At 43.5% G+C, this 27049-nt stretch overlaps 1 protein-coding gene and 1 long non-coding RNA gene across 2 annotated transcripts in view; one reads left to right on the top strand and one right to left on the bottom strand.

The window, feature by feature from the left end:
* Positions 1-27049, bottom strand: part of LAMA5 (laminin subunit alpha 5) — a 189477-nt gene that overhangs the window by 90454 nt on the left and 71974 nt on the right. Inside the window, exons 4-9 of the mRNA XM_083744077.1 lie at positions 20611-20729; positions 17447-17617; positions 15254-15351; positions 4572-4687; positions 1850-1968; positions 181-271 (exon numbers count right to left, since the gene is read on the bottom strand). Of these exons, the coding sequence (XP_083600203.1) occupies positions 181-271; positions 1850-1968; positions 4572-4687; positions 15254-15351; positions 17447-17617; positions 20611-20729 (714 nt within the window). The remainder of the gene's footprint in view (positions 1-180; positions 272-1849; positions 1969-4571; positions 4688-15253; positions 15352-17446; positions 17618-20610; positions 20730-27049) is intronic.
* On the top strand, positions 19383-21913 carry LOC310847271. The gene is made up of 3 exons (XR_014565748.1): positions 19383-19561; positions 20533-20752; positions 21782-21913. It is a non-coding gene; the product is annotated as an uncharacterized lncRNA (long non-coding RNA).

The raw sequence follows: 27049 nt of genomic DNA, 5'->3' as shown, positions 1-27049 counted from the left end.
AGTCAGTTTTTCCCTCCCTCAACAGCATTTTTTCTCTCACAACAGCACTTTATGGGGTTCTGCTCTGCAGAGCCCCCAACATTTGGGGGGATAGGCAAAGGTACTCATGCACACAACACTGTACATGTCACTTTTGGATACTGGACTGTATCTATGATGTACATGAGACAGCGTACTCACGATAGCAAATGTATGGTGAATCTATTTGATGGTCTGGGGATTTATAGTATCCTGGGCTGCACCTCTCACAGTTGACCCCCGCTGTGTGATGCTGAAAAACATTAAGACCAGGATTTTCAGTGATGATGATGAATTAAATTTGTGTGCCACCCTTCGTCCAAAGATCACAGGGTGGTTCACAACATAAAAACGCAAAACGAGAACACAAAAACACATAATAAAGCAAAAATGAACTAATAACTCCTCTCCCACAAACACATTTAAAAGATCACAGAACGTTAAGCAGCCCAAGGCCTGACTGAAGACAAATGTTTTTGCCTTCAGCTACACATATACTATGGGACGCAGGTGGCGCTGTGGGTTAAAGCCTCAGTGCCTAGGACTTGCCGATTGAAAGGTCGGCGGTTCGAATCCCTGCGGCGGGGTGCGCTCCCGCTGCTCGGTCCCAGCGCCTGCCAACCTAGCAGTTCGAAAGCACCTCCGGGTGCAAGTAGATAAATAGGGACCGCTTACCAGCGGGAAGGTAAACGGCGTTTCCGTGTGCAGCTCTGGCTCGCCAGATGCAGCTTTGTCACGCTGGCCACGTGACCCGGAAGTGTCTCCGGACAGCGCTGGCCCCTGGCCTCTTAAGTGAGATGGGCGCACAACCCCAGAGTCTGTCAAGACTGGCCCGTACGGGCAGGGGTACCTTTACCTTTACCTTTACACATATACTAAAAATTGGAATGATGCAGAGAAGATTAGCGCCTAAAGATATGTAATGAAGGAGCCAAGTGAGCCTCCCAAGGGAAAGCATTGCACAAATGGGGGGCCACCACAGAAAAGGCCCATTCTCATGTTGCCACCCTCCAGATCTCTCATGGAAGAGGTGGGTGAAGATGGGCCTCAGGTTGTGATTGCAGTTCATATGGACAGTCACCCAATTCAAAGGTAAAGGTAAAGGTAAAGGTACCCCTGCCCGTACGGGCCAGTTGTGTCCGACTCTAGGGTTGTGCGCCCATCTCACTTAAGAGGCCGGGGGCCAGCACTGTCCAGAGACACTTCCAGGTCACATGGCCAGCGTGACAAAGCTGCTCTGGCGAGCCAGCACCAGCGCAGCACACGGAAACACCGTTTACCTTCCCGCTATAAAGCGGTACCTATTTATCTACTTGCACTTAAGGATGCTTTCGAACTGCTAGGTGGGCAGGAGCTGGGACCGAAAGACGGGAGCTCACCCCGCCGCGGGGATTCGAACTGCCGACCATGCGATCGGCAAGCCCTAGGCACTGAGGTTTTACCCACAGCGCCACCCGCGTCCCGATATGTTAATGTTAATATGGGCCTTGCACATTACAGGGTCCTTGGGAGGCGAGAGTTCACTCACTAATTACATAAGGAGTGAAGAAGCTCTTGATACTTGAGATATGCTATAATCTGCATTGCATGTCAGGATCAATGGGCCATCCCTAAAGGATCCTGCCTACGTAAGAAGCTGTATTATATTCTTTTCAGATCCTTTCCAGTTATTTTCCTCTAGGATATAATCTGATAACGTTAAGAGCTCACATTTCCTCTTAACAGGTCTCAGCTTTCTCACGGCCAGTGCAGTAGTTCCACTGGCAATTCCAACAGCAACCCAAGAGACACAAACGCCCTTTGTTCTGCAGCACTTCCAGCCAAGACTTACCTGGCAGTCAATGCATACACCTCCACCTGAAAGCTGACCATCACGATTTGTGCTGGCCTTGTGAAGATCCACCTCTGGGTCATAATAGCAATCATAGGCATGGCCGTTGCAATTGCAGGCTGCGATGACAAGAAAAGGAGAGTTACAACTGACGCAGCCTCTGATTTACATATTCTTCCTTTTGCAGTAGCAGAATTAACTGCTGGGTTTTGAATGATGCTTTCTGCCCATTCAACCAGATTGCAGAAGTTCCTAGCATTGGAACAGTTTTGTATCAACCCAGCTACCTCACTGCTTCCCAAGATCCAGATAATGTATAATGAATAACTTTAATAGCAGCTCAGGGTCCAATACAGGTGCTTTGGGGACCCCATTGTTTACTTTTGTTCCATTGTGAAAACTTCCTCTTCTTCTTCCCACTCTCTGCTTCTTCTTCTTTTGGCCATGATCGTATAGTGGTTAGTACTCTGCGTTGTGACTGTTTTAATTTAATACTCCATTACAGAATGAATCAGGTGCATCTGCCGGGCGAAGCGCGCACACTGCTAGGCTAGTGAACAAGAGGTTAAGTTTAAACTCGTTTTCAAAATCCTCCCCACTGCACTCCAACAAAAGCCAACGAAGCATGAGAGTGTCAGATTTCTGTTCTCTTTGAACCCTGCATGTAAGTGAAACGCAGGCCAACACCAACCGTCAGGTAAATCAAGTGCGTTCATTTCTGGTTCTGCAACTGCCTGTGACATTAAGCAGCTGAATGAACCAGTTCAGGTTTATATATATATATATAAAATTCTACTAGGGGCTGGTCCTGTGCTTACGTCACTTGCTAAATCCCCTCATTCCATTCCCCTTAGAGGTTCCCAGAGGTGTATCTGTGTGGAGTCTCTCTGCAGCCTCCCCCTCAGCTGAGAGCCAGTGTGGTGTAGTGGTTAAGAGCAGTGGACTTGTAATCTGGTGAACCGGGTTTGATTCCCCGCTCCTCCACATGCAGCTGCTGGGTGACCTTGGGCTAGTCTCGTGTCTCTGAAGTCTCTCACCTCACAGAGTGTTTGGTGTGGGGGAGGAAGGGAAAGGAGATGGTTAGCCACTTTGAGACTCCTTAGGGTAGTGATAAAGCGGGATATCAAATCCAAACTTTTCTTCTGTAGGGTAGCTGAGACGGTGGGCAGACGCAAGCCCCACACTGCTTGAAACAGCAGCGTGGAGCTTGCAGGCAGTCCGCCCGCCTCAGGAGAGACACGTGGCTCAGGCACGCTGCAGGCCCCGCGGTGTGACACCCAGTGCCCCCTGCTTCACCTAGCTACACCTCTGGATTAGGCAGATTCATGGAGGAGAGGGATGTCGAAGGCTACTAGCCATAAAGGCTAGTTGGAGGTAACAATGCTTCTGGTTTCTGGAAATCACTTGAGGGGAGAGTGCTCCTGCAGCGGCGTAGGAAAGGGCGTGCAGGAGTTATTTTTCCAAAAACACATATTTTTGCCATTTCGTCACCCCCCTCAGTGATGACACCCGGGGCGACCCACACCGCCCTTCCTACACACTGGAGCTTCCCCTTCCTACCCCATGCAACTACTGAGCTTGTTTTGCACCTGACCAAACCCATTTCTGAATCCACTCTCCTGTTCTTCAGTCCTGCTTTGCACCTGTTTTCACCTTCACTCCATTTCCATGCTGCTCCCCCTTTTTGTGCAATCCCCCACCTTGCACACAAACCACCCCTGTGGTAACCTCCTGTATCGTCTTTCTCCCGCACACAGCAGCTACGGAGCCCCCTATTTCACTTTCCACCCAACTATGAAGCCACTATCCTGTTCTTCAGACCCTTTCATGGCCCTGCTTCCATCTTCAACCCCCCTCCTATGCCTTCTACTCCCTCCTTTTCTGCAACACCCTTTGCTCCCCCCTTCCCCCCCTTCCTCACTCTTCTTAACTCTCCCTTGCACACAGACCAACCTTCCATTTCCACGCCGCCACCTCTCTCCTATTCCGCAGCCCACTTTGACAGCACATCCCATGCTGTTATTTGTTACTGCATCTTGAAGATGAACTGAATCTCAAGTGCAAGCTTGCCAGTTAGCTTGTTCAGTTAGAGGTCAAGTACAGTTGTTGGATACTGCATTAACTGTCTCCTTGTTAATACATATCTGATCCAAAATACTACATTGAATCTGGAGCTTCATGTTGAAGACAACACATGATACTAGGAGTGGAATACATGATTGTGGGAAAGTACTATGGAATATTTGAGGGCTCCACATCCTTTATCGCTCTCAAATGAGTGAACAGTTTAAAGCAGACTTTTTTTTCCTTTCAGCATTCCTTCCTTCCTGTTGTAGTTAAACAACAGCAGAAGTTTGAGTAAAGCAGTGGCAGAGAGAGAGAGGAAAATGGAAGTTTAAAACAAGCAACTTCTTCATTTTAGTGTCTCTTCCTTCTTGCTGTACTCAACCTTTCCCCTTCACATATTCCACTGAATGAAGGTTATTTACTCCAATCTCTGCTGTTTAAAACCACCATTTTCCTCTCAGCTCTCTCCATCCCTTCTTTACTCAAAACTTCTAAATCACCCACTGGTGTTGTGCAAGCTGCCTTCTCTTCCGCTCCTCTAGGCCACCCTGACTTCATGCAAATCCAGCATTGTGATGAGGAAATACAAATCCTCCCATGGAGGCTGCCTGATGACAGTCTTACATTTTTATGTATATAGGAAGATAAAACTTACATTCACATTCATTGGCGCTGTCGGTTGTGGCTGGTTTCCATGGCATCTGGTTGAAGCCTGGGCAGCATCGATCACACGACGCTCCACAGGTGTTGTGCTGACAGTCACACTGTAGCCTGGCAAGTGAAGACAGAGCATGCTTATTACTCTTGGAGTAGGATAGTGAAAGGCCCCGAACATGTCGATTTTTTAATATAAGAATGAACCGTTGGCCTTACATCTTTACTTCGCAAGTGGCATCACAGAAATTAAATATTTTGAACAGTGTTCACAGCTTCTCCACACAATACTGCATGTCAGAAAATGCTGTATCCTATGTCTACAAGCATTACTACAGAACAGAGCTCCCAGTGGATGTTGTGAGGCTATTTATTTAATGCGTCTCACAATGCACCAGTAAGTTCTGATGTGGTGCACACTGCCAAGGAGTGGGAAGGGGCAGGATCCAAATACTCTGCCACAAAAAGCAAAATGCATTGAGCTCCTATCTGACAAGTATGAGGAGGCATGCCATAAATGAAATACAAGTATTACTAGGATCTCTGTGTAATTCATTTTTCGCCAGTAAAATTTTTAAGAGCACTTTTATACAGTCATTTGTGTGCTACTAATGAATGGTATTGGGACTATCTCTAGAAAACTTTGTTCCTCTCTTACTGCCTCTTCTCAAAAACTTCCACTTCACTTATTTAAAAAATAACAACAACAGCCCTATTGTATCACTGCACTTCAGTTTAACAGGGTTTGACCGTTAATACCAAGAATATCCTCTGGACAAGGACAAATGAGTGGCAGCTGCCCAGAGGGTGGGTGGGAGCAGTGGTTGGAGCAGTACACTGCTGCACAAATTCATTTCAATGGGAAATCTGCAGGAGAAATTCCTGGCGGATTACGCCTTCCCTGTGATTTTGTTAGCTGAGGTTTGCTCTGACTAAACAGGCAGCTCTAGAGGCGCCAGGCAAGACTTAGAATCTTGTCCTGACTGGGCTATGGTGCCGATTTATTAGGTAAGGTGACATCATGCCATAAACTTGCACTCCACTGTGCCATTATACCCACCCAACAAAAATGTGCTCTGTTGTGTCAGGCTGATGGATAATACAGTTCTGCTCCAGCTTTTATCTGTGCAATTACTCATTTCCCCCTCCAGGCATGCCTCACCCTCCTATGGCACACGCCCGTACAGTTCGCTCATTCAAAACTCATTAAAAATAGATGCATTTTATAAAAGCTGTAAGAAATAGACAGGGAGCTGTGGTAGACAGCCTGTTTCAGGTACACACCCATGTATTTCCATTGAGTCCCTGGGTTTGCATGCAGAGCCGATAGTCAGACAGTAGGGGTAAGAGCAGAAGATGGTCCTCCAACCACCATATGTAGCAGCTGACAATGGGTTGTCCTCAACAAGGCTACAGTTCCATCAGCCCAAGGGATTTCACAACAGAATGCTCTCCCCTCCTTTCACATGCCCCCTAAATCTGTTCCCTCACCCCCCTGAAGCACAATTGGTGATAGCACACAAGTAGATAGAGGAAACTAATCCTGGTGCAAATGAGACTATTAAATTGATAACCATCCAACATCAACTTCGTGGCACTCGCACCAACCGTGGAGGAAGGTAATCTGCATCAGCTTTTAAGTTTCCACCATGACTAAATAAATGCTACAGTAATTAGTAAAGATTCTGTATCCTGTATATTTCTCTCTGGTTATCAGAATACTGAATCATTGGTATTCTGATTGGCCATGCTCAGACATCACACTAAACCACAGTTTACAGTGACAAGAACAAGCCTAATTAAGCTTCGGAGTGGCTGGGGCAACCCAGTCAGATGGGTGGGGTGCAAGTAATAAAACTGTTGTTATTGTTAGACTCTCATGCTACACCCTCCTCCTCTGGTGCAACTATGAGGAGAAACTTTAGCTTCCGATTTCTGATTTATCAAGTCTCGTCGTGTTGTCTAAACTCACAAGACATTTTGAAGCACACCATACTAAACAATAACAGGGGTTTCTTGTTCAGATGACACAATAAACTGTGGCTAATGAAAACTGGGATCCGTGATTACTGCAGATGGTGACAGATGCCAGGTTCTTGGGAGAAAAATGATGACAAACCTAGGCAGCATCTTAAAAAACAGAGACATCACCTTGCCAACAAAGGTCCATATAGTTAAAGCTATGGTTTTCCCAGTAGTGATGTATGGAAGTGAGAGCTGGACCATAAAGAAGGCTAATTGCCAAATAATTGATGCTTTTGAATTCTGGTGCTGGATGAGACTCTTGAGAGTCCCATGGACTGCAAGAAGATCAAACCTATCCATTCTGAAGGAAATCAGCCCTGAGTGCTCACTGGAAGGACAGATTGTGAAGCTGAGGCTCCAATACTTTGGCCTCATAAGAAGAGAAGACTCCCTGGAAAAGACCCTGATGTTGGGAAAGATAGAGGGCAGAAGGAGAAGGGGACGACAGAGGACGAGATGGTTGGACAGTGTTCTCGAAGCTACTAGCATGAGTTTGACCAAACTGCGGGAGGCAGTGGAAGACAGGAGTGCCTGGCGTGCTCTGGTCCATGGGGTCAGGAAGAGTCGGACATGACTAAACAACAACAGATGAAAACTGGAAACACAAGCTTTGTAGATGTGAGTCCAAGGCTCACCTAGACATATTCTAGTTGTGCCAAATTATGGTTAGCACAGGGATAGCAGACATGGTGCCCTCCATTCCAATCAACCTGTCACAGCCCTAGAATCATTTTGCCTTCTTCATGGGATGAAGTTGAGAGCTCCGAACAAGTAGAAGGGCACACAGGGCCAGCCACAGAAGCACTTCCACCAGATGAGCCTGTGCACCTCCACCCCAAGGACATGGCACTGCCATTCTCAGACTTGGTGACCCATTGCAGATGGCCCAGTAAGATCAGAGGCCCCTGCTGCTCCCATCACAGTGGAAGGCCACTGAAGTTGGCCTATTTAACTGAAAAAGCCCCTTGCAGTGCAACGTGCGCTAACAACTGTGATTTGTGCTTTCGATGGAAAGACATGGGCGTGCATCTAAAGCAGGCTGTATACCTCCCTGTCTATTTGTGATGGTTTTAATAAAGTGCATGTATTTTTAAGCCGTTTGTTTTGAACAAGAGAACAGTGCGTGCGTGTGCCATAGAAGGGAGAGGCAAGCCTGGAGGGGGAAATGAGTAATTGCATGGATAAAAGCCGGGACAAAACTGTATTGCCCATCAGTCTGACACAACAGACAGCATTTTTGTTTGGTGGGTAAAATGGCACTGTGGAGTGCAAGGTTCTGGCATGCTGCCACTGTAGAGGGCTGAGCTGAGCTGAAGTTTGTTGCTGCAGCAACACGAGAGCCCTGCAGTCATATAGGACAGGATGAGCCTTGCCTCACGTCTTGCCTTGCTTTGCTCAACCTCTCCTTGCATCCAGCCTGAGCACTGCCTGGCACCATGCCTTGTCTCACTGCAGACCAGAGGATACAGCTAAAACCTGCAAGGTCAGTAGTAGGTGATGGTGGGAGTTATTGCTCACAACATCTGAAGGGCACCATGATGAATATCCCGGGTTTAGGATAATATCCAAAAGCAGCCATTGTGGGTGAGTGTGTGTTTTACGATTCAGCAGTTTGGTGGTGGGAGGAAAGTGGGATAAGGATTATCACTTCTGAGACTGAAACACAAATTCTGAAAGGCCCTATTGTATGAGCAGTTTTCCATTGACATGTTGCATTAGCTGAATCCCTTGCACCTTCTTCACTGGCCAAAATTCAGACAATAGCTGCACACAACAGTACTGGTAAAACCTGCAGAACTTTCGCAAACTCATACACGTTAATAAGGATCTGCAGAAACGTGCTTACCTATTACAAACAGGAACCACATAAAGAAGAATAAAGGAACAGCTGAAGTCGGCACATTCTCTGAGTCAAGTTCTGTGTGAGAGCTCATTGAGAAAAATAGATAGCCAGAGTGAGCGGGCTCCTCAAACAGGAGCCCAGCTCAATTTATAAATTTCCCATAAATATGAACTGGCCCATAAATAAATGTTTATGAAAGGGAATGGTGAGCCTTAAGAGGAAAGAAGAGGGACAAAAGAAACACTCTTGAGCTTCATGAGAGAGAGAAATTAAGATTACATGAATCTGGCCAAGGTATAACTTTCTGTTTCTAGCAGCAACAAACCAGAAGCTTCTAAATCTCCCAGGCAGGATGCAAAGGTCATGCTAATAGCCTCACATCATTAGCAATGGAACAAGAAGAGCTGGAAGTTCCCTATTCAGAAAGAAGGAAAAGAATGATGCATGGAGGGCATTGCACTCTGCAAAACTCTGCTCTGAAGATTTGGAAAGGGCCTTTGGGAACTGCATTGCATGATGCAGATTCATTCGCTGCTGAACCAAAGCTATAACTCTACATTCACTCCGATAAAAAGCTACGAATGCCTTTAATAACAAACCTCACTCTTACTGCAACATGAGCAACCCCATCCCACCTTGCCATGTTGACAATTCACAGCATTTGTGCAAAGAAAATTAGCTTGTTTGGGCAGTCAACATCAGATAGTTTGCAACCCTGTAAGCAATAGCCAGGAAATCCTCTGGTCCATGGGGTCACGAAGAGTCGGACACGACTAAACAACAACAGCAGCAAACCAGTCCAAATACTTTTACTGAGGTACCTATAGCCAGTCCTGATACCTTTCCTACCTTTCAATCCAAGGACTGGTGTCTTTAGCACAGAGAACATGCCTAGAAGTCTAGAAACCCAGAAATAGTTTACATTGCTGGTGGAGATAAGCAAAGACGTCCAGCATGCCTGTCTGTTACTGAAACTCCATAGCACCTCATATGTCAAGTGCTCTGTGTAATGAATTACACATCAATGTGCTTACTTCAGAGTTTACATATTTCATTGATTGAATATATACACTTTGGTGGGCTAAACCAGGAATGCACTTCTTTACTGTAACCATTGCCCTTCTCATTGACGTGAAATGTGACTCAGGAACATTCTGTGAAGCAATGAAAATGCTTTAAAAGGCTGAAGGGCCAGCACAGCACACACACCCAGTTTAAAGGCAATTTGCTTTTGTGCTGCAAACATCATCCTTGCTCAAATTCTGACAAATGATTTTTTTCTTTTCCCCAATGTTTCCAGTATCCATGAGTTTATAATGTTACTGTCATTTTGAATCCGCATTTTTATTTTGAATATATTCTGCAAATTTTTGTGTTTTATTTTCTCTGCACTTTTTGCCAAAGGAAATCATGCAAATAAGCTAAACAAATCTGCTGGCAAAGTAATCACTAAAACGGGCCCATATAACTACCAGTATTTGCTACCTATGGCTCAGGGTGGATTTGATTTAAATCAAATAGATGTAAATCACGATTTATATCACGATTTAAATCACTAGTCAGTAAGACTTGATTTGAATATTATTATTTTTTATAGAAAGACTCATTCTTGCTGGTATAATCTTAATATTTACAACCAGATGAAGGTTTCATTTTTTTAATAATAATTTTTTCAGAGTAGTTCTTACAGTTATATCAAGAATTACTGATTTGGTTATACTATTATAAATACAAAAACAGATATTTATGAAATTATGGTGAGGTTTAATAAGTAAATTGCTTATATTTGGACAACCTTTCTGCTGTACTTTATTGGAAGGAGAAAAGCAATCATTTCCTTAATAACAATTCACAAAAGTATAGTGGTACCTCTGGTTACGTACTCAATTTGTTCCGGAGGTCCGTTCTTAACCTGAAACTGTTCTTAACCTGAAGCACCACTTTAGCTAGCGGGGCCTCCCACTGCCGCCGCACGATTTCTGTTCTCATCCTGAAGCAAAGTTCTTAACCCGAGGTACTATTTCTGGGTTAGCGGAGCCTATAACCTGAAACGTACGTAACCTGAAGCGTATGTAACCCGAGGTACCACTGTATACCGAATAGTTCGTAAACAGGGCTTAAACTGAGGTACCACTGTACAGCTGTATGCATAAGCCACACATCTCTTTCAAGAAGTAAACACACAGCCCCTACCAAAATTTCTCTAACTTCCCTAACAGAAAGGCTACCCATAAGAAGCAGGAAATGGCACCAAAAGAGATATGCTGCCCTACAGGAAGGTTGCTTGGAGTCAGCAGTGGCCTCCCCATCGTCAGATGAGGTAGGCAGCGTTGGAAGGGGACTGGGATGCAGAGAAATCAAAACTGGCTGAGTCCATCTTCGTGCTGGGTGATGGCGCTCTTTCTCTCTGTCCCAATTCCATGCCTTCATTTGTCCACCCACAGCACTGATTATTACCCCTGCCGCATCTACGTGAATACAGCACAAAAGAATGTCCATTTTCACATTGCGATCAGACACACCCATTGGGGGCAGGGAATGCATAGACAGTAGCATCCAAGTTTCGCTGAAGTCATTAGTGGAACCTCTGCCAAGTTCAGCAGGGAATCCCTGGAGTTTCCCCCCCAAAATGCCTTTCAGACTGCAGGTAAAGTGTGGTCTCTCACTGTCAAGAAATCTTTTTGGGTGGTGCAGCTGCTTCGTTATACAATATTGCTAAGAGACACATCCAAGCATTGCTAGAGCACAAGGGGGAATCAAATCAATACTTTTTTTTATTTATTCTTTCAGTTTAGGGAGAGGTGCCAAACTCAGACAAGAACTCTCTTTATTTTCTTTTTATTTTCTTTTTTACTGATTCAATATTGGCTGGAGACTACTAGAGTCGTAATGTTAGAAGATGGCTGGGAGAAAAATAAAGCCACTGTTTGTGGGAAGGAACATGCAATCCTTTGAGCCTTGCTCAATAGAGGGGGCCTTTTCAGTGCCTAGACCGTGAAGACCCTGAAAAAAATCACTGGGTAACTTATCCTGAACTCTTAAAATAACAAGGCCATGGAAATTTTGCGAAACAATAGTTAGACAATAGTTATTTTGAATATCTAGACAGCTTACTGTAGAAGGGCAATGCATGATTTACACTGGGGGAGTGTTAGTATTATTGTTCTGTTTCTTTTTTATATACAGATTTGCTGAATGTGTCAAAACGTTTGTTTGCTGCGCTTGTATTGTGGTGGCCTATGGCTTTAAACAATGAAGTTTATTGACTCAATAGTTAGGCAGAAACGTCCTAAAATTCTTGAGTTTCTAGACTGAAATTGAGTTCTGGTCAGGACTGGCCCTACCATTAGGCAGACTGGGGGAGCGTGCCTCAGGCGACAGAATTCAGGGTGCTACTGAACTCCAGAAAAGTACTAAAATCTAGTAATTGAGCCATTTTGTGTGCATTCATAGAACATGCAACCATGCACACACGGGCTGTTTTCGGACCTGGAATGCTACACATGGATTCCTACTATGGGCTATTACTGACAATAGGCCTTACTTACAAAGCCAGACACTTCTTATCAATAAAAGGAAATTCCTTTCATTATCATGAGCACATGGCAAAGTCTGAGAGTAGGGGGGGGCAGCTTGCCAAAATGCACCCTGCAAAACAGCTGACCAAAAACTTCATAGTTAACAGCTCCTTTTTGGAACAGTCACCTGACCCAACACTTTGCCTGTATGGTCATATCAACAAGACAGAGGGTGGAGGTTCTGTGCCGTTGGGCTAAACCTTCTGGAGAGGCTAGGAATTCCTGCCTTAGCGTGCTTTCAAAAAGAGTTATGGTAAAACGTCCAATTAAGTTATACAATCATGATCTATACACATTGCAAGACATTTTTAAAAATGTCTGAAAAGCATTAGCATCTTTATTTGGATGTTTCCACTGGAATTAGAAACCAAAGGGTGTTTAAATCTCTTCCATTTGTACAAGTTTTATATCTACTCGAGTTAATGAATTTTTAATACTGAAGCCCATGGATGACAAAGGTTTGACTCCTGAAGAGGACTTTATTTCGAAACCTTTCTGGCTGATTCATCTAAATAGCTAGCACTTATTTCTAAATGTCATCTGACCTATAGGTAGAATACAGAAGTGCATTCTTAATATTTGTCTGTATATTTCATCATAGTGTTTTAGCTTAAGTCTGCCAGATTGACAAAATACCAATGCATTTCCCGGTCATTCCTAATGAATAGAAAGAGTCCACTTGACTGAATAGCCAGGCACAGTGCCCAATATTACGGTACTTGGAGGCTCAAACGCTTATCCTAATTTTGACAGGCTCATGGTGGAAATATTGGACCCTATAAAGTATGGTGGCAGTTATTTATGAAAACTCTGACCTAGAAAGAATTCTTTACCAACAAACGGATAGTTCAGTCTCTCCTATTCTTAATTATGTTTAGTCTGCTATAAACCAAATAAATGAGTCTGCACTACCTATGACTAAACTTCTCAGGCTTTCAAGGCAACTGTTCTCCTCTCCAGAATTAAGTCGTGCTCTTGATCACAATCTGGGACCATGATGTTAAAGAAACAAGGTAGGAGACATCAGGCAACTGTGCTGATGGGAAGCAGAAAGGGGAGCAAATCTGTTGTTGTTTGTAGGGTGGGACAGGGAGGCAGAGTGAGAAAGAGCAAAACATAAAAGGAGGCAACTACACAGGCAAAGTCTCATTTCAGCCCCTACTCGTTTTCCAAATGCAAGGAATAAGGCAACATTTTCCATTCTCATTATCTCCCGACAAATTTAGGTGATAGGGATATGAGCCGTCTCTTATCATTCATATGTGAGTGTCTAAAAATCCAGACATGATGGGGGCCAGGGACTGGAACCAAGTTTGTGCTCCTGTGTCCTCAAGAACAAAGTTTTGGCTCTGATTCCCGCTAATCATGTGCTTTGAAGCTTTTCTGTGAGTAGGTATTACGAGAGCTAAAAATGGCCAATGAAAACTCCCCCCCCCCCCCATTGCTCTTGGGAAACGTATTTTAAACTCCCCCCTGCCCAAGGAACAATACAGCAGAGAACAAGGCCACCTTTGCAACACTGAATTCTAGATATAAACAATGCTATCCTACGCAGATCTACTCAGATGTAAATCAATTTAGGATTGAAGCCTAAGGCTGAATTTCTTAGAAAACCAAACAAAGAAGAAGGTAGATGAAATGCTTAAAAGCCAAACATAAAAGCAGGTTGATGGTGTATCATCTATATCACTAAGGAAGAAATCTAATGCAGATGGTAGAACTAGATCAATCAAAGAGAAGAAAGGAAGAAAGGCGTAACTGGTATATATTGCACTACATATATAATGCAAAGTGCAATGCAAATTGTGAAATAGTAGATGTTCACAAAGAAATATTTATTGCTCGTGATCACATGGGAAGTTGTGGAGGTGTGGAACTTCCAAATAAGCCACAGATAAAGCAGACAGGAAATTTATAGCGCCAGTCTGCAGCAAGTAAACATATTTAGCAGTGTTCTTCAAGGTGCCTATCCTGGCAAATTGTTACATTAATAGTAAACAGTCACAAATTTGAAGGCTACTGGCTTTGATGGCTATGTGCTTCCTGCATTTGGAGGGCAGTATGCCTCTGAATACCAGTTGCTGGAAACTGCAAGAGAGCACAGTGCTGCTGTTTGTGAGAAAAAGGATGCTGGACTAGGTGGGACTTTGGACTGACCCAGAAAAGCTCCTATTATGTTTTCCTATTTGCTCTGGACAGCCAGTGTGATCGCCCAACTCACATCTTCTCATGAAATCCTTGTTTTACACATTGTAGAATCAACCCTGTATGCTTCAGAATTGGATCAATCTGAGGCTGGTTTATATACTGAACTGAATCACTGCAAATTCTGTTCTGAATGTTATACAGTGGTACCTCGGTTTATGAACTAAATCCGTTCTGGAGGTCCGTTCTTAAACCAAAACCGTTCTTAAACTGAGGAGCGCTCTCCCTAATGAGGCCTCCCGCCGCCGGTGCCCTTCCACCGTTCAGGTTCCGTTCTTAGACCGAGGTAAAGTTCACAAACCAGGACACTGCAAAACCAGAAGTAGTGTCCTGGTTTGCAAACTTTACCTCGGTCTAAGAACGGAATCTGAATGGTGGAAGGGCACCGGCGGTGGAAGGCCTCATTAGGGAGAGCGCTCCTTAGTTTAAGAACAGTTTAAGAGTTCGTAAACCAAATCGCTTGTAAACAGGGCTGTTTTTAAACCAAGGTACTACTGTATTCTTTCCTTCTACTTGTCAGAGACTTTTAAGTTCTGTTGAAGGACTAAGAAAACATTTTTTCTTATATCAGCTCAATAAACAGTTCTGGGTTTGCAACAAAAAGCTAACTGACCGTCGTTCTGGGTAGCACATGACTCTGGTTCAAGTGATTTGGTTTGACTCATATTTGAATGTTGCATGAGCCGCTGTATTTGGTTAAACTCTCAGTATGACAACATAATCTAGGTGAAGTTGGCAATATAGGAGGCAGTTGTGGTGATGGAGTAAAGTGCAAATTAACATGGGGAGAATCTTGCTTTAGAATGCAGCTAATCTATCTATCTATCTATCTATCTATCTATCTATCTATCTATCTATCACATTACACCTTGTCTTTCGGCACAACTGACTGTGCTGACTTACAGCAAAATTCATCTTTCAGTCCCTCCATTGCATGATGAACCTTGTTTCCCTTTCACCAACTATCCTTCTTAGTTCAATTCTTTACATATCAGTCTATCTAGGCATGGTGTTTTCCAACAGAAGTCTTACCTATAAGGATCCGTAGGGTCTTTGGCATCACAGACGTCAGCGTGACCATGGCATACACACCGTCCTCCAATGCTGATATCTTTGATGCTGTAGTAATACTAAAAGATCGCAGAATGGTTTGTCCTTGTCACTTTGCAGACACCGGCCATATATTCTCTCCCATACAAAGGAATAACCTCATGACACAAACACCCAACTACTTCAAGATAAATAACTCAAACTTTGTCAGTGATAGGATTCCATCTGACGCATCCTTTACGAAATTATTATTGAATGATGGATCCATCAGTCAAAAAAGTATTCCTTACAGGAAGAGCAGAGTAATATTAGCACATCTGCCCTGCCTGGTAATTGCCCACACTGGCTATTATACAGGGTGTGAGAGAGGATCAGAGGCTTACAGTGTCATGGCAACAGTATTCATAACTCTGCTTATCACAATGCAGCTTTAGGGTGACATCACAGAAACGTCATGGGCTGTGTACTGAGCAACAGACAAGATAGAGGCACTAGCAGGTCCAATGTGGTATATGGCCTAATGAAGGCTCCAAGGGCCAGACAGAAAGCATTCAGGGCATTCAGCCTCTAGGGCTGAAGTTCCATCCCCCTGGCTTGGTAAAACTAATGGCCCAGGACATTACGCCAGGCAAGGCTAAACAATTTGCAAAGTTCGCTCTTTATTGTCTCTGTTCTAAGAGCAGACCACCATCAGTCTGAACAATATCAATAAATACTGGATTCCTGCATAAAAGCATACAGGGCTTTGAAATCTGCAGAGCCTCTGAGGAGATATTTAATGACCTAGTTAATTTCTCTCATTTTGTGTGGGAGAAGCACGACAACACCCACCCCTACCAAGGTGAACCAATAAGTTTTATTTCTTTAAATAATACTTTGGGGGATTTCTTCCTTCATCTGGAAGCACCAACTGCATACTTAAAGCCTCTTCAGTGCAGGCTACAGTAAGTAACACCTGCTGGTTATTGCAGAGCTAACAAACAAGCAGACTGGGATATCCCCCATGCTGGACTTTGCCAAGGAAGTTGTGTGTAGCAATCAGCTGGTGCCTCGAGTGTTGTCGGGTGGGTGGCTTTGTTTGTTTGTTGGCAACCAACGTTCTCCCCACAACCCCCAAGCAGATTGCAGATTTATTACTCTAGACATCTGCATATAACTCTCTCCACAACTGTGCTGTTTGATAGACTGCAACAATGATCTCAAAGTCCAAAATGTCTCTCTATAGGAAGGGTTGAGTTGTTGGTCATGCATAATTGGGTTTGTGGGTGGGAATGTTACCTAACAAAGTATCACACATATGTATAACGGGTTAGGAACTTTTTAATTGATCAAGGAACTTTTTTTAGTTTAATTTTTTTATTAAATTTCTTTTTATAATATATTAAATAATTTTGGTCCTAATAGGTTCAGGATAGGCTTAAACTCATATATGAATGTGCTACTGAGCATATATTCCAAAGGGATATCCAGTCCATGACAGAACTTTAAAATCTTTTTGATGAATTTTACGTGCTATTTTTAATCAGCCGACCCTGACAATTTTTCCTGTGTTGATATCTCCTTACCCCACGTGCACTTTATTGCAAGCAGAGAAAATCAAGCCCAAATGCAATATATAAATCCTGTTGTATATACTGCAGCCATTTACATGCACATAGTATTGCCATTTATTACAACACGCCCTCACTTCCGTCTGGGAAACTGGTAACATGCAAAGTGCAATTTAAATCCAGGTCACACAGGAACAAGTCCTGTAGACCACTTAGTCTACTGATGCCCTAATTTTACCTTTAATCTTGAGATATATTTTTCATCATCATCATCATCATCATCATCACTATTAAACATTAGTGAATCTAATCTAGTAACAACATTGATTAACTGTTTTCTGCTTGTCCTGAACAGGAACTACTCAGAGAAGACCCACTGAAAATAATGAATATGGCTAATGAAGGTCCATTAATTTCAGTAGGTCTACTCTGGCTAAAACTTAGTTGGATACAACCCTGTTATTCACAGTAGTCATTTGGAAGATGAATAAATGTGTAGAACCTTTTCCCTTGAAAGGATACCATAGTACTCTGTACCATTTACTCATCTCTTTAATGTTTCCAAAAGCTACTGCTCCCACGCAGATTTGACTGATAAGCAAAGAGGAGCTTAGAAGCATCTTACCCTCCTGGTCACGGTTGGGTCTCGTAAGGCCTTTCCCATCAGATGCCCAAGTAGGGTGTTAGTCCGCAGGAAGCGTAATCGAATGTTGGTGGCTTTGGTGAAATTCCTTAGCAGAGGAGAATAAGAGAAGTTCATGGCTCCCGGACGCCCGTTCACCAAAGAGACCACAATCTGTAGAAGCAGAGTGAGAAAGAGAGGAATATTTTAGGTGATAGAAAATGTGTGTGTTTCTCAGTCCGGAAATATGCTTCACCATAGCAGTGGATCAATACAATTCTCATCTACTCATTTAAATTACAGTGGTACCTTGGGTTAAGAACTTAATTCGTTCTGGAGGTCCGTTCTTAACCTGAAACTGTTCTTAACCTGAAGCACCACTTTAGCTAATGGGGCCTCCTGCTACTGCCGCTCCACCGGAGAATGATTTCTGTTCTCATCCTGAAGCAAAGTTCTTAACCCAAGGTACTATTCTGGAGTCTGTAGTGGAGTCTGTAACCTGAAGCATCAGTAACCCAAGGTACCACTGTACACTATACTACTATGATCAGAGCAAGTAACAATGGGAGGAATTCAGCATCGCACAGTTAAAAATGCTGTATCAGTATAAGCATTTCTGCTTGTACAACAGAACAATCTCTCCTCCCACACCACACTGTTCTAGGGATTCTCCCTATCCCTCCCCGAGTTAATTTAGGGGGTGGGGGAAGAGGGAGGAAGCCCCATTGCACTAGCAGAAGTCTGTAAGTGGGTTTCTGCTAGTGGGACCTGTTAACTGAATCCAGCCCAATAAGTTCTTATCTTATTCTTCCATGCAGCAAATCTCTGAGGTAAGTCACAACTGCTCCCATTTTACAGATAAGGAATTGAGGACAAAAGATTATGACTCATGGAAAGCCATGCTCGTGGCTCAACTGAAATGTCAAAAGCTTTCCAGGTCTAGATCTAACATTCGTATCAAAAGATATCACTGGTTCTCTGTAAATTGTCTTTCAATAATGTAAGCAATTATCAACTTGACTCCTGCACACAAAATAGGAACATACAAACTACAGAAGAGTAAACTGACCAGTCAGTTATAGCTTGCCATTAAAAAGTAAGTGGGGTTGGTATAACCAGGTTGATCCAAGCTAAGTTAGCTGAAGGTTCACATTCGCTGTCAATGGCTACTAACCATGATGGCTATGTGATTATCTCAATTGTTGGAGGTGGTATGCCTCTGAACAGCAGCTAGAGGGAATCACAAGTGGTAAGAGCACTGTTGGACTGTGGTCCTGCTTGTGAGCTGTCCATAGGACTTTTGGTCTGATGCCACAGGGTTCTTATGTTCTTACATTCTTATTGAGATCAGTGTGATAACTTAGTCAGGATTTAAGACCCACTAATTCATTCCAAAGGGATTCAATTCAACATACACCATGTTGCCAAGCGATGAAAAAAATATCTCAGCTGTAATCCACTTCAGCATTCGATATGGCAAACTTAACATGTCAAGCCAATATCACATACAATTCTGGATTTCTTCATTTAAACATTCTGCCATTTTCACAAATGCAAGGTATCTCAGAGGTTATGTGGGGAATGAATAAGGCGTCTTTAGGCACAAGGCAACAGAGACCTTAGCTGCAACGAACAAAATCCCACACATGGATGAATCTGTTTCAACTGAGCTGCACTCCATTCCAATCTGAGCAGCTGCTAATCAAATCTCTCTTTATTATTTCACCCAGTGCTGAAAAATGCAAACATGCCCTTAAAAAATGGAATTAATCCCTTTGGTAAAAATTAACCAAAGTAATTCTGCACTTCCTTGCGTTCCCAGACCTTGTGTCCCTCCCCCCCCCCCGCAATAAATCGGCCCCCTCCTCCTGCTTAAACAGAATGCTTTGAGGACAAGCATGTCTGTGGTTGAATGAACTCTTTACACCCCACCGCAACCCTTTACCAATTGCAGCAAAGTTTGTGTCCTGGAACACAGCATCAGCACAGCTGGAGGAGTTCCGCCAGCATGACTCAAGATTACAGCAGAATTTAGCAACAGGATGTGCCAGAGTTTCCCAGGCGCAATATCCCATGGCCTATTATCAGCTTTGGATAACTCAAGAAACATTCAGAAAGGTAAAGTTCACTGGAGAGGGCGACAGCTTGCTTATCTCCCAAGAGAAAGGAATATCGCTGCAGAGCCTATCTTCCATTTCCATGACTCTTCTGGGCAAGAATGGAATTGGGCAGACGGTACAGAGTTTGGGATCCCAAGAATCCAATATTTTTTTTCTTAAAATAATTTCTATGTCTCATGGCCGCAGAATATGGGTTGGAAAGGCACAGCTAATGCTTGAAGGAGATTTAGAAACCAAAGGCTGGACAAAACTTCCAGTGGCTTGTAAGGCTCTATACAGTTCTTCATTTGAAGTGCCTTTCCTCCCCACTGCCCATTAATAATAATAATAATAATAATAATAATAATAATAATAATAATAATAAATTTATTATTTATACCCCGCCCATCTGGCTGGGTTTCCCCAGCCACTCTGTGTGGCTTCCAACAAAATATTAAAATACAATAGTGTGCCAAACATTAAAAGCTTCCCTAAACAGGGCTGCCTTCAGATGTCTTCTAAAAGTCTGGTAGTTGTTTTTCTCTTTGACATCTCTTTGATATCACAACAACCCTGTAAGGCAAGTCATTTTATTCCCACTCTATAATTCCAATAGTATAGATAGGTTTGTCTGAGGTTACCCAGTAATAATATTCAGGCTCATGCTCTCAGAAGCATCAACATATGAAAACCTGGGGTATCCTTCATATCTTATGTTAATTCAGCACTGATCATTTTAAATGCAGGACTTGAACTGGGTGATGTGGGGTTTTTTTTGGGGGGGGGGAAGAAATCCTACAAAAATTAGGCTAATTTGCATCTGAAAATTGTCAGTTTGCATAGTTTCTGGTGCCATAGATCAAATTAAGCATGCTAATTTTACTCGTATTTATTATAGAATGCTAAAAAGTTTCAAACTGCTATGCTTGTCAAATTCATTCATAGTTACTATTGAACTTACAAAGCAGGTTGTTTTTTTTTTTTTTGCAGAAAAATTAAGCACAGGGGAAAAATAGAACCCACATCACTGCTTTGATGCACAGCCAGACAAAAAATTAAAGAGTTTACCTCGCCGTTCTCCAAAGGGACAATTCGGGAGTATTCAGTGGTGCAGATGGCGTCATCGTCTTTGGTTATCCGTTCCAGAGTCCTCAGGCCAAATTTCTCTATACAATCTCTCTTGGAAGCTATTGAGCAGAGAAGTCAAGAGGTGAACATTTTAGTTGTGTAAAATGAAATATTAATAATATTCTGCAATTGTATTAGAACTTCCAAATATTCAAAGCGCTTCCTCTACTTGAGTGTAATCCTCATGTCATCCCTGTAAAGCAGATCAATATTATCTTCCAATATTAGTATATTTGAAAACCTTCCTTGGGGGTTTTTAAAGCAGAGGTTAGATGGCCATCTGTCATGGATGCTTTAGCTGAGTTTCCTGCATTGCAGGGGTTTGGACTAGAGGACTCTCAGGGACCCTTCCAACTCTACAATTCTACGATTCTATAATTCCTGATGCTGAGGAAGAGTGGCTTGCCTAAGGCTACCTAGTGAGTTTGTGGCAGAGGCAAGTATAAAAAATAACTCCCTGATTTCTTTGATAGGAAACGACACCAGCTCTCCAGCATAAGATAGGACAAACGCAGAAAACAGACATGGAGCACTAGGGATTCACAGTGATATACAATAGATGATATCTTTATTGTCATAGTCCCATGCAGAACAATGAAATTGAAAAACTACATAAAACATTCAAAAACCCCTAAAAACTCTGAAACCCCATTTTAAAATACACTATACTATAGAGACCCCTTTTGCTGCGTTTAGAACCAGAATTGCATTTGCGTAGAGGCTGTTTCTCAGGCGGCTAGTCCTGGCCTTTATAACCCTTTTCCTTCTTCCAGAAGGCAGAAGCTGAAAGAGATCATTTCTGGGGTTAGTACTATCCTGCGCAATCTCTGCAGCTTTCTTATGGCACCTGACAGCATAGATTTGATCTAAGGTGGGAAGAGTGCACCCAATTATTCTCTCTGCAGTCTTTACAACCCTGGACAGCATTGTTTTTTCCCTGGCCGTGCAGCTCCCAAACCACACACACAGACCATAAGTGAATACGCTCTCCACAGTGCAATGGTAAAATGCCATCAACAGGTCCTTTGAGAGATTGTTTTCCCGGAGGATTCTCAGAAAATATAACCTCTCCTGTGCTCTCTTCACCAGGTCTTTGCTGTTTTCTCCCCAGGTTAGGTCGTCTCTCAACTCCATTCCCAGAAATTGAAACACCGAGACCTGTTCCACGCACTTCCCCTCCATAATCAAGCTCAATCAAGCTCAGACAGTGAGCTTTGTTTAAGGAATATCCTACAAAGTGCAACGGTGGCTACTTTGGGGAAGGGTTGCGATGCAATGAGAGACCACCTGAGAGAGCACCATTAGTTGGCACTCTGAAATGCGTCTGAAAACCTGCAATGCTGGTGCAAAGGAACATGGACCTGTCTCCCTTATCCCTGCAGCTTTTACAAGAATGCAAGTCCCATGCAGATTTGGAGCTGGAAATCTTACTATCCCAGGCACAGGTCCCAACCCACTCCCTCAAGGCCCGTCCAGAAACAGCTGCAGAAGGAACTGAGCTTTTGATTCATGCCAAGAATGGCTAAGCTAACTGGCTACGCTAAGGAAGACATGCTACAGTGCCCCTCAAACTCCCCACCCACTTCCAAATCTTGGAACTGACAGCACAGTGCTTCTCTAATGGAAGATAGCTGCTCAGAGTGGCTGGGGAAGTCCAGCCAGATGGGTGGGGAATGAATGAATGAATGAATGAATGAATGAATGAATGAATAGGCATTGCTGGGCAAACAGCTCCAGAGCGTTCATGAACTGGTAAGAGAGCTAGGTATCAAATAAGTAAGAACCAAAAATAAGTAAAATGATCACCATGAAAGACGGCATTTCAGCGTAGGCTACATGGATTTAGAGGGCCTAATATACCGTATTTTTCGCTCCATAAGACACACCTAGTTTTTAGAGGAGGAAAACAAGAAAAAAAAATATTCTGAACAAAACAGTGGATGTATGATTTTTGTGGTTCATGCTGCGGCCACAGACATGATATGTGATTTGACGGAGAGTTTGGGGTAGCCCAATGCAAAAATCCTGAGAATCCATGTGGATCTGTGCTTTGTAACCACGTTTTTTGTGCCATTGCTGCCCCACGAAACAATGAGGTGTGTGATTTTTTTTGGTGCAGGCTATAGCCATAGACATGCTATGTGATCTGATGGTGAATTTGGGGTGACCCAATGCAAAAATCCTGAGGATCCATGTGCTTTTACCACCCCCTCCCAGGCAGCCTCCTTTATCGCTAGCGTCCCTTATCTCCCTCCCGATTGCTTGCTGATCAGCTGCTCAGCGGCTTCGTTTCAATACCCCCTTCCCTCTTTCTACAAAAAAAAGCACAATCTGCTCTGTGCCCCCTGGGCAATTCAGCTCCAGGGACCGGCATTCACTCCATAAGACGCACAGACATTTCCTCTTACTTTTTAGGAGGAAAAAAGTGTGTCTTATGGAGCGAAAAATACAGTAAGTAGCTGGCATAACTTCACACAACAAAATATCCTGAATTGGCTGAAGAGAGATGTTGTGACCACTGGCATTTCCTCAAAACCCGCAACTGAGGTTCCAACTAGGCCTGAGGGTTATTGTGTGCGGGCACATGAAAAACTGAAATAGCAAATGAGAGGGAGAAGGATTAGGGTCATGGTGTGGGTGGTTTACATACACCCTTACATACACACAAACATTCCTGAAGAAAATCACCCTTATATATTTAAGTGCACATTATTTGACTATACACAATTAACATCACATCTAGTTAGCGCCACAACTTTTGCTAAAGCCCAGGAGGTGTACCTCATGCTTCTGGAGCAGTGTTTTGAAACTTCAGTTGCTGTGCATTTGAGAGGCACTAATGTCTGGAGAATGCAGCGGCCGAAGAGGCAACAAGAGAACCAGCTGCCAACTCTCACTGGCTCCCCACCATGCCAAATTCTTTTTCCTCCTCCTTGCGAGTCATGCTGGTTAAGTATCCAGATACACCTGGCACCCAGAGGCCACATGGCACTGTTCCATGACCGACAGGTGGAATGGGGGCTTGCCGCATGCAAGGTCAGGCTCTGTTACTTTCTATAAAAGTCTGGTTCCCCTTTGAAATACAAACTTCTATCATGCTAAGAGGGAGGTTTGGTGGTCGGTTTCAAAGGAGACCACCCTGGGAAGAATTGGTAGCAGAGGAAAATAAATGTGCAGAGGGTGGGATGCAGGAAGGACAAATGCCTTTGACTCTTCTGTTGTGGCAGAAACAGCTAGCAAACGGAATGGGAGAGTGGTGGGTGGGCAGATAAGCTTCTGGTTTCTGGAGACTGAAAGATACTGGGGAGCACTCGGGCAATAATGTGTGTTCACCTATCAATTGCGCAAGGAAAGTCATGGGCTGATGGGGTCTGTAGAACCATATCCAAGAAGAAGAAGAAGAAGAAGAAGAAGAAAAAGAAGAAGAAGAAGAAGAAGAAGAAGATTAGAGAACTGGGCCAAAACAAACAAGATGAATTTTAACAGGGAGAAATGTAAAGTATTGCACTTGGGCAAAAAAAAAATAAGAGGCACAAATACAAGATGGGTGACACCTGGCTTGAGAGCAGTACATGTGAAAAGGATCTAGGAGTCTTGGTTGACCACAAACTTGACATGAGCCAACAGTGTGACGCGGCAGCTAAAAAAGCCAATGCAATTCTGGGCTGCATCAATAGGAGTATAGCATATAGATCAAGGGAAGTAATAGTGCCACTGTATTCTGCTCTGGTCAGACCTCACCTGGAGTACTGTGTCCAGTTCTGGGCACCACAGTTCAAGAAGGACACTGACAAACTGGAACGTGTCCAGAGGAGGGCAACCAAAATGGTCAAAGGCCTGGAAACGATGCGGAACGGCTAAGGGAGTTGGGCATGTTTAGCCTGGAGAAGAGGAGGTTAAGGAGTGATATGATAACCATGTTCAAATACATAAAGGGATGTCACATAGAGGAGGGAGAAAGGTTGTTTTCTGCTGCTCCAGAGAAGCGGAAATGGAGCAATGGATCCAAACTACAAGAAAGAAGATTCCACCTAAACATTAGGAAGAACTCTCTGACAGTAAGAGCTGTTCAACAGTGGAATTTGCTGCCAAGGAGTGTGGTGGAGTCTCCTTCTTTGGAGGTCTTTAAGCAGAGGCTTGACAACCATATGTCAGGAGTGCTCTGATGGTGTTTCCTGCTTGGCAGGGGGTTGGACTCGATGGCCCTTGTGGTCTCTTCCAACTCTATGATTCGAAGAAGAAGAAGAAGAAGAAGAAGAAGAAGAAGAAGAAGAAGGGAGGAGGAGGAGGAGTTTTGTTGTGACGGGTGGCTCTTCTTTCCAAACACACAACAAACCTTTTGGATCACCACAATATGTGAACCATCATGATTTAAATTGCTAAGCAAAAAAATGCCAATTTAAAATGATTGACTTTCTCATGTGAAATTCATTTGCAAGCTAACTGCTGGCTATGACACCCAATACTGGTTTGCAACTGAATGGAGACTTTGTACACCCTAGGAGCATAATCCAAAACTTTTGGTAACCTTTGATTTGGGTTTGTCCCTTTGCTACAGGAAATATTCCATAAGTATAGAAGCACCTCTATTATGTTAGACCAGGCTTCCTCAGACTTGGCCCTCCAGATTTTTTTGGCCTACAGCTCCCATGATCCCTAGCTAGCAGGACCAGTGGTCAGGGATGATGGGAATTGTAGTCTCAAAACATCTGGAGGGCCGAGGTTGAGGAAGCCTGTGTTAGACAATTGGGAGTGTACCTCCTACCAAAAATGCACTGACTTAAGCTCTAGAAGGCTAATTATACTCTGCACATGTGCAGAATGCAATGAGTGCACCTACACAGAGACCATAAAGAAGAAACTAGATTTAAGAGACAGTGAACAGAAGAGGAAGGACCACCTTAGCTACCACTGATAGCCCTTGGGCATCTTTCTGCAGAAGGTTTTTTGAAACAGGAAGAAAATGAATAAATGAATAAAATGTGAGTCATTAAATAAAAATATTCCACTACTATTTGGGAGAGGGAAACTCATTTTAAGATAAACATGCTTCTTGTTCTCCTATCCACAAAGGAAACCTAATGAGCTCACAGATACACACTGTCATAGAAATTAGGGATGGAATCACACCCAAGGGGATAATTCACCGTATAGTCTTTCCAGGCACTCCTTCACCAGGTTTTTCTGTTTAAAAGATCACAGTAAAGATCAACTCACATCTTCTACCAATTACTGTTTTGGCTCCCTGGAGGACCTGGGGCCTGACAGGCTCAGAGTAGCTTGGCTGCTCTCTGCAAATTTCATAATGATATATTTGCAGAACAAGCTGGCGCTCCTTGGTAAAGCATGTCTCAGATTCTGCTCTGGAAACCAGCAGGCAACATCAAACTTAGAAATAAATTCTCTTGTCCAATTTCCTTAATTTCCCTTTCCCAGGGAACTACCGGAGGAACAACAGACAGCCCTAAATGTCTGGTCGGCAATACCAATTGTCTAGGCTGCAGGAAACAGAAACAGCCTCCTCTTCCAAAGCCAACTTGGGACCACAAACAATGAGGAAACGAGACTTCAGAAAAACATTCACCTCTTCTTCCCATGTCCTATAATAAATTGATATAGCTATGCTCCTGCCAAATTGGTCTTGGCACTGCCAACTAATTAGATAAAAATGTCTGCCAAGAAGTGACACAGCTGGGCTTAGCGCCACAGAGGTCAAAGATGGGTGCGTCTCCACACAGGGCCATTTTGTGCAAATAAGAGAGATACTGTGCTAAGTGAAAAATCTGCTTCTGAGTGAAAACAAAGACAAGGCGTTGAACCATCTTGCCATTCAAAGCATACACCCAAGCAGCATGCAAAACTTGTGACCAAAAGACAAAAGCAAAAAGGTGTTTGTGAAAGATACTTATGGGTTCAGAGAGGGAGGGAGCTAACTACTCCAGCTTACTCTGAAAATGTGTGAGATATTCAGTAGCACATTAGACTTAAAAAAACATTCTGAACTACAAACTTTAATATATTTGTGACATTCAGATACAATGATGGGGGAACATTAGTATTAATCATAACTGCAGGCAGCAGACGTGAAGTCTTGTGACAAGATGTAAGAATGTTAAGAACTTACACTATTACAGTGGTACCTTGGGATGAGAATGGGATCCGTTCCGGAGCCCCATTCACATCCCGAATGGAAGGCAAGATGTGATGGCGCGTCTGCATGTGCGCAGGTGACATTTTGCCGCTTCCGCACATGCGCGTCACGTCATTTTGAGCATCTGCGCATGAGCGAGCAGCGAAACCTGGAAGTAACGTGCTCTGTTACTTCCGGGTTGCCACGGAGCACAACTCGAATGTGCTCAACCCAAAGCACATTCAACTC

The sequence above is a fragment of the Podarcis gaigeae genome, assembly GCF_964106915.1.
Source record: "Podarcis gaigeae genome assembly, chromosome: 6".
Lineage (NCBI taxonomy): Eukaryota > Metazoa > Chordata > Lepidosauria > Squamata > Lacertidae > Podarcis > Podarcis gaigeae.
Note: the sequence above shows the minus strand (reverse complement) of the source record. Positions and strands in the feature narration are given on the sequence as shown.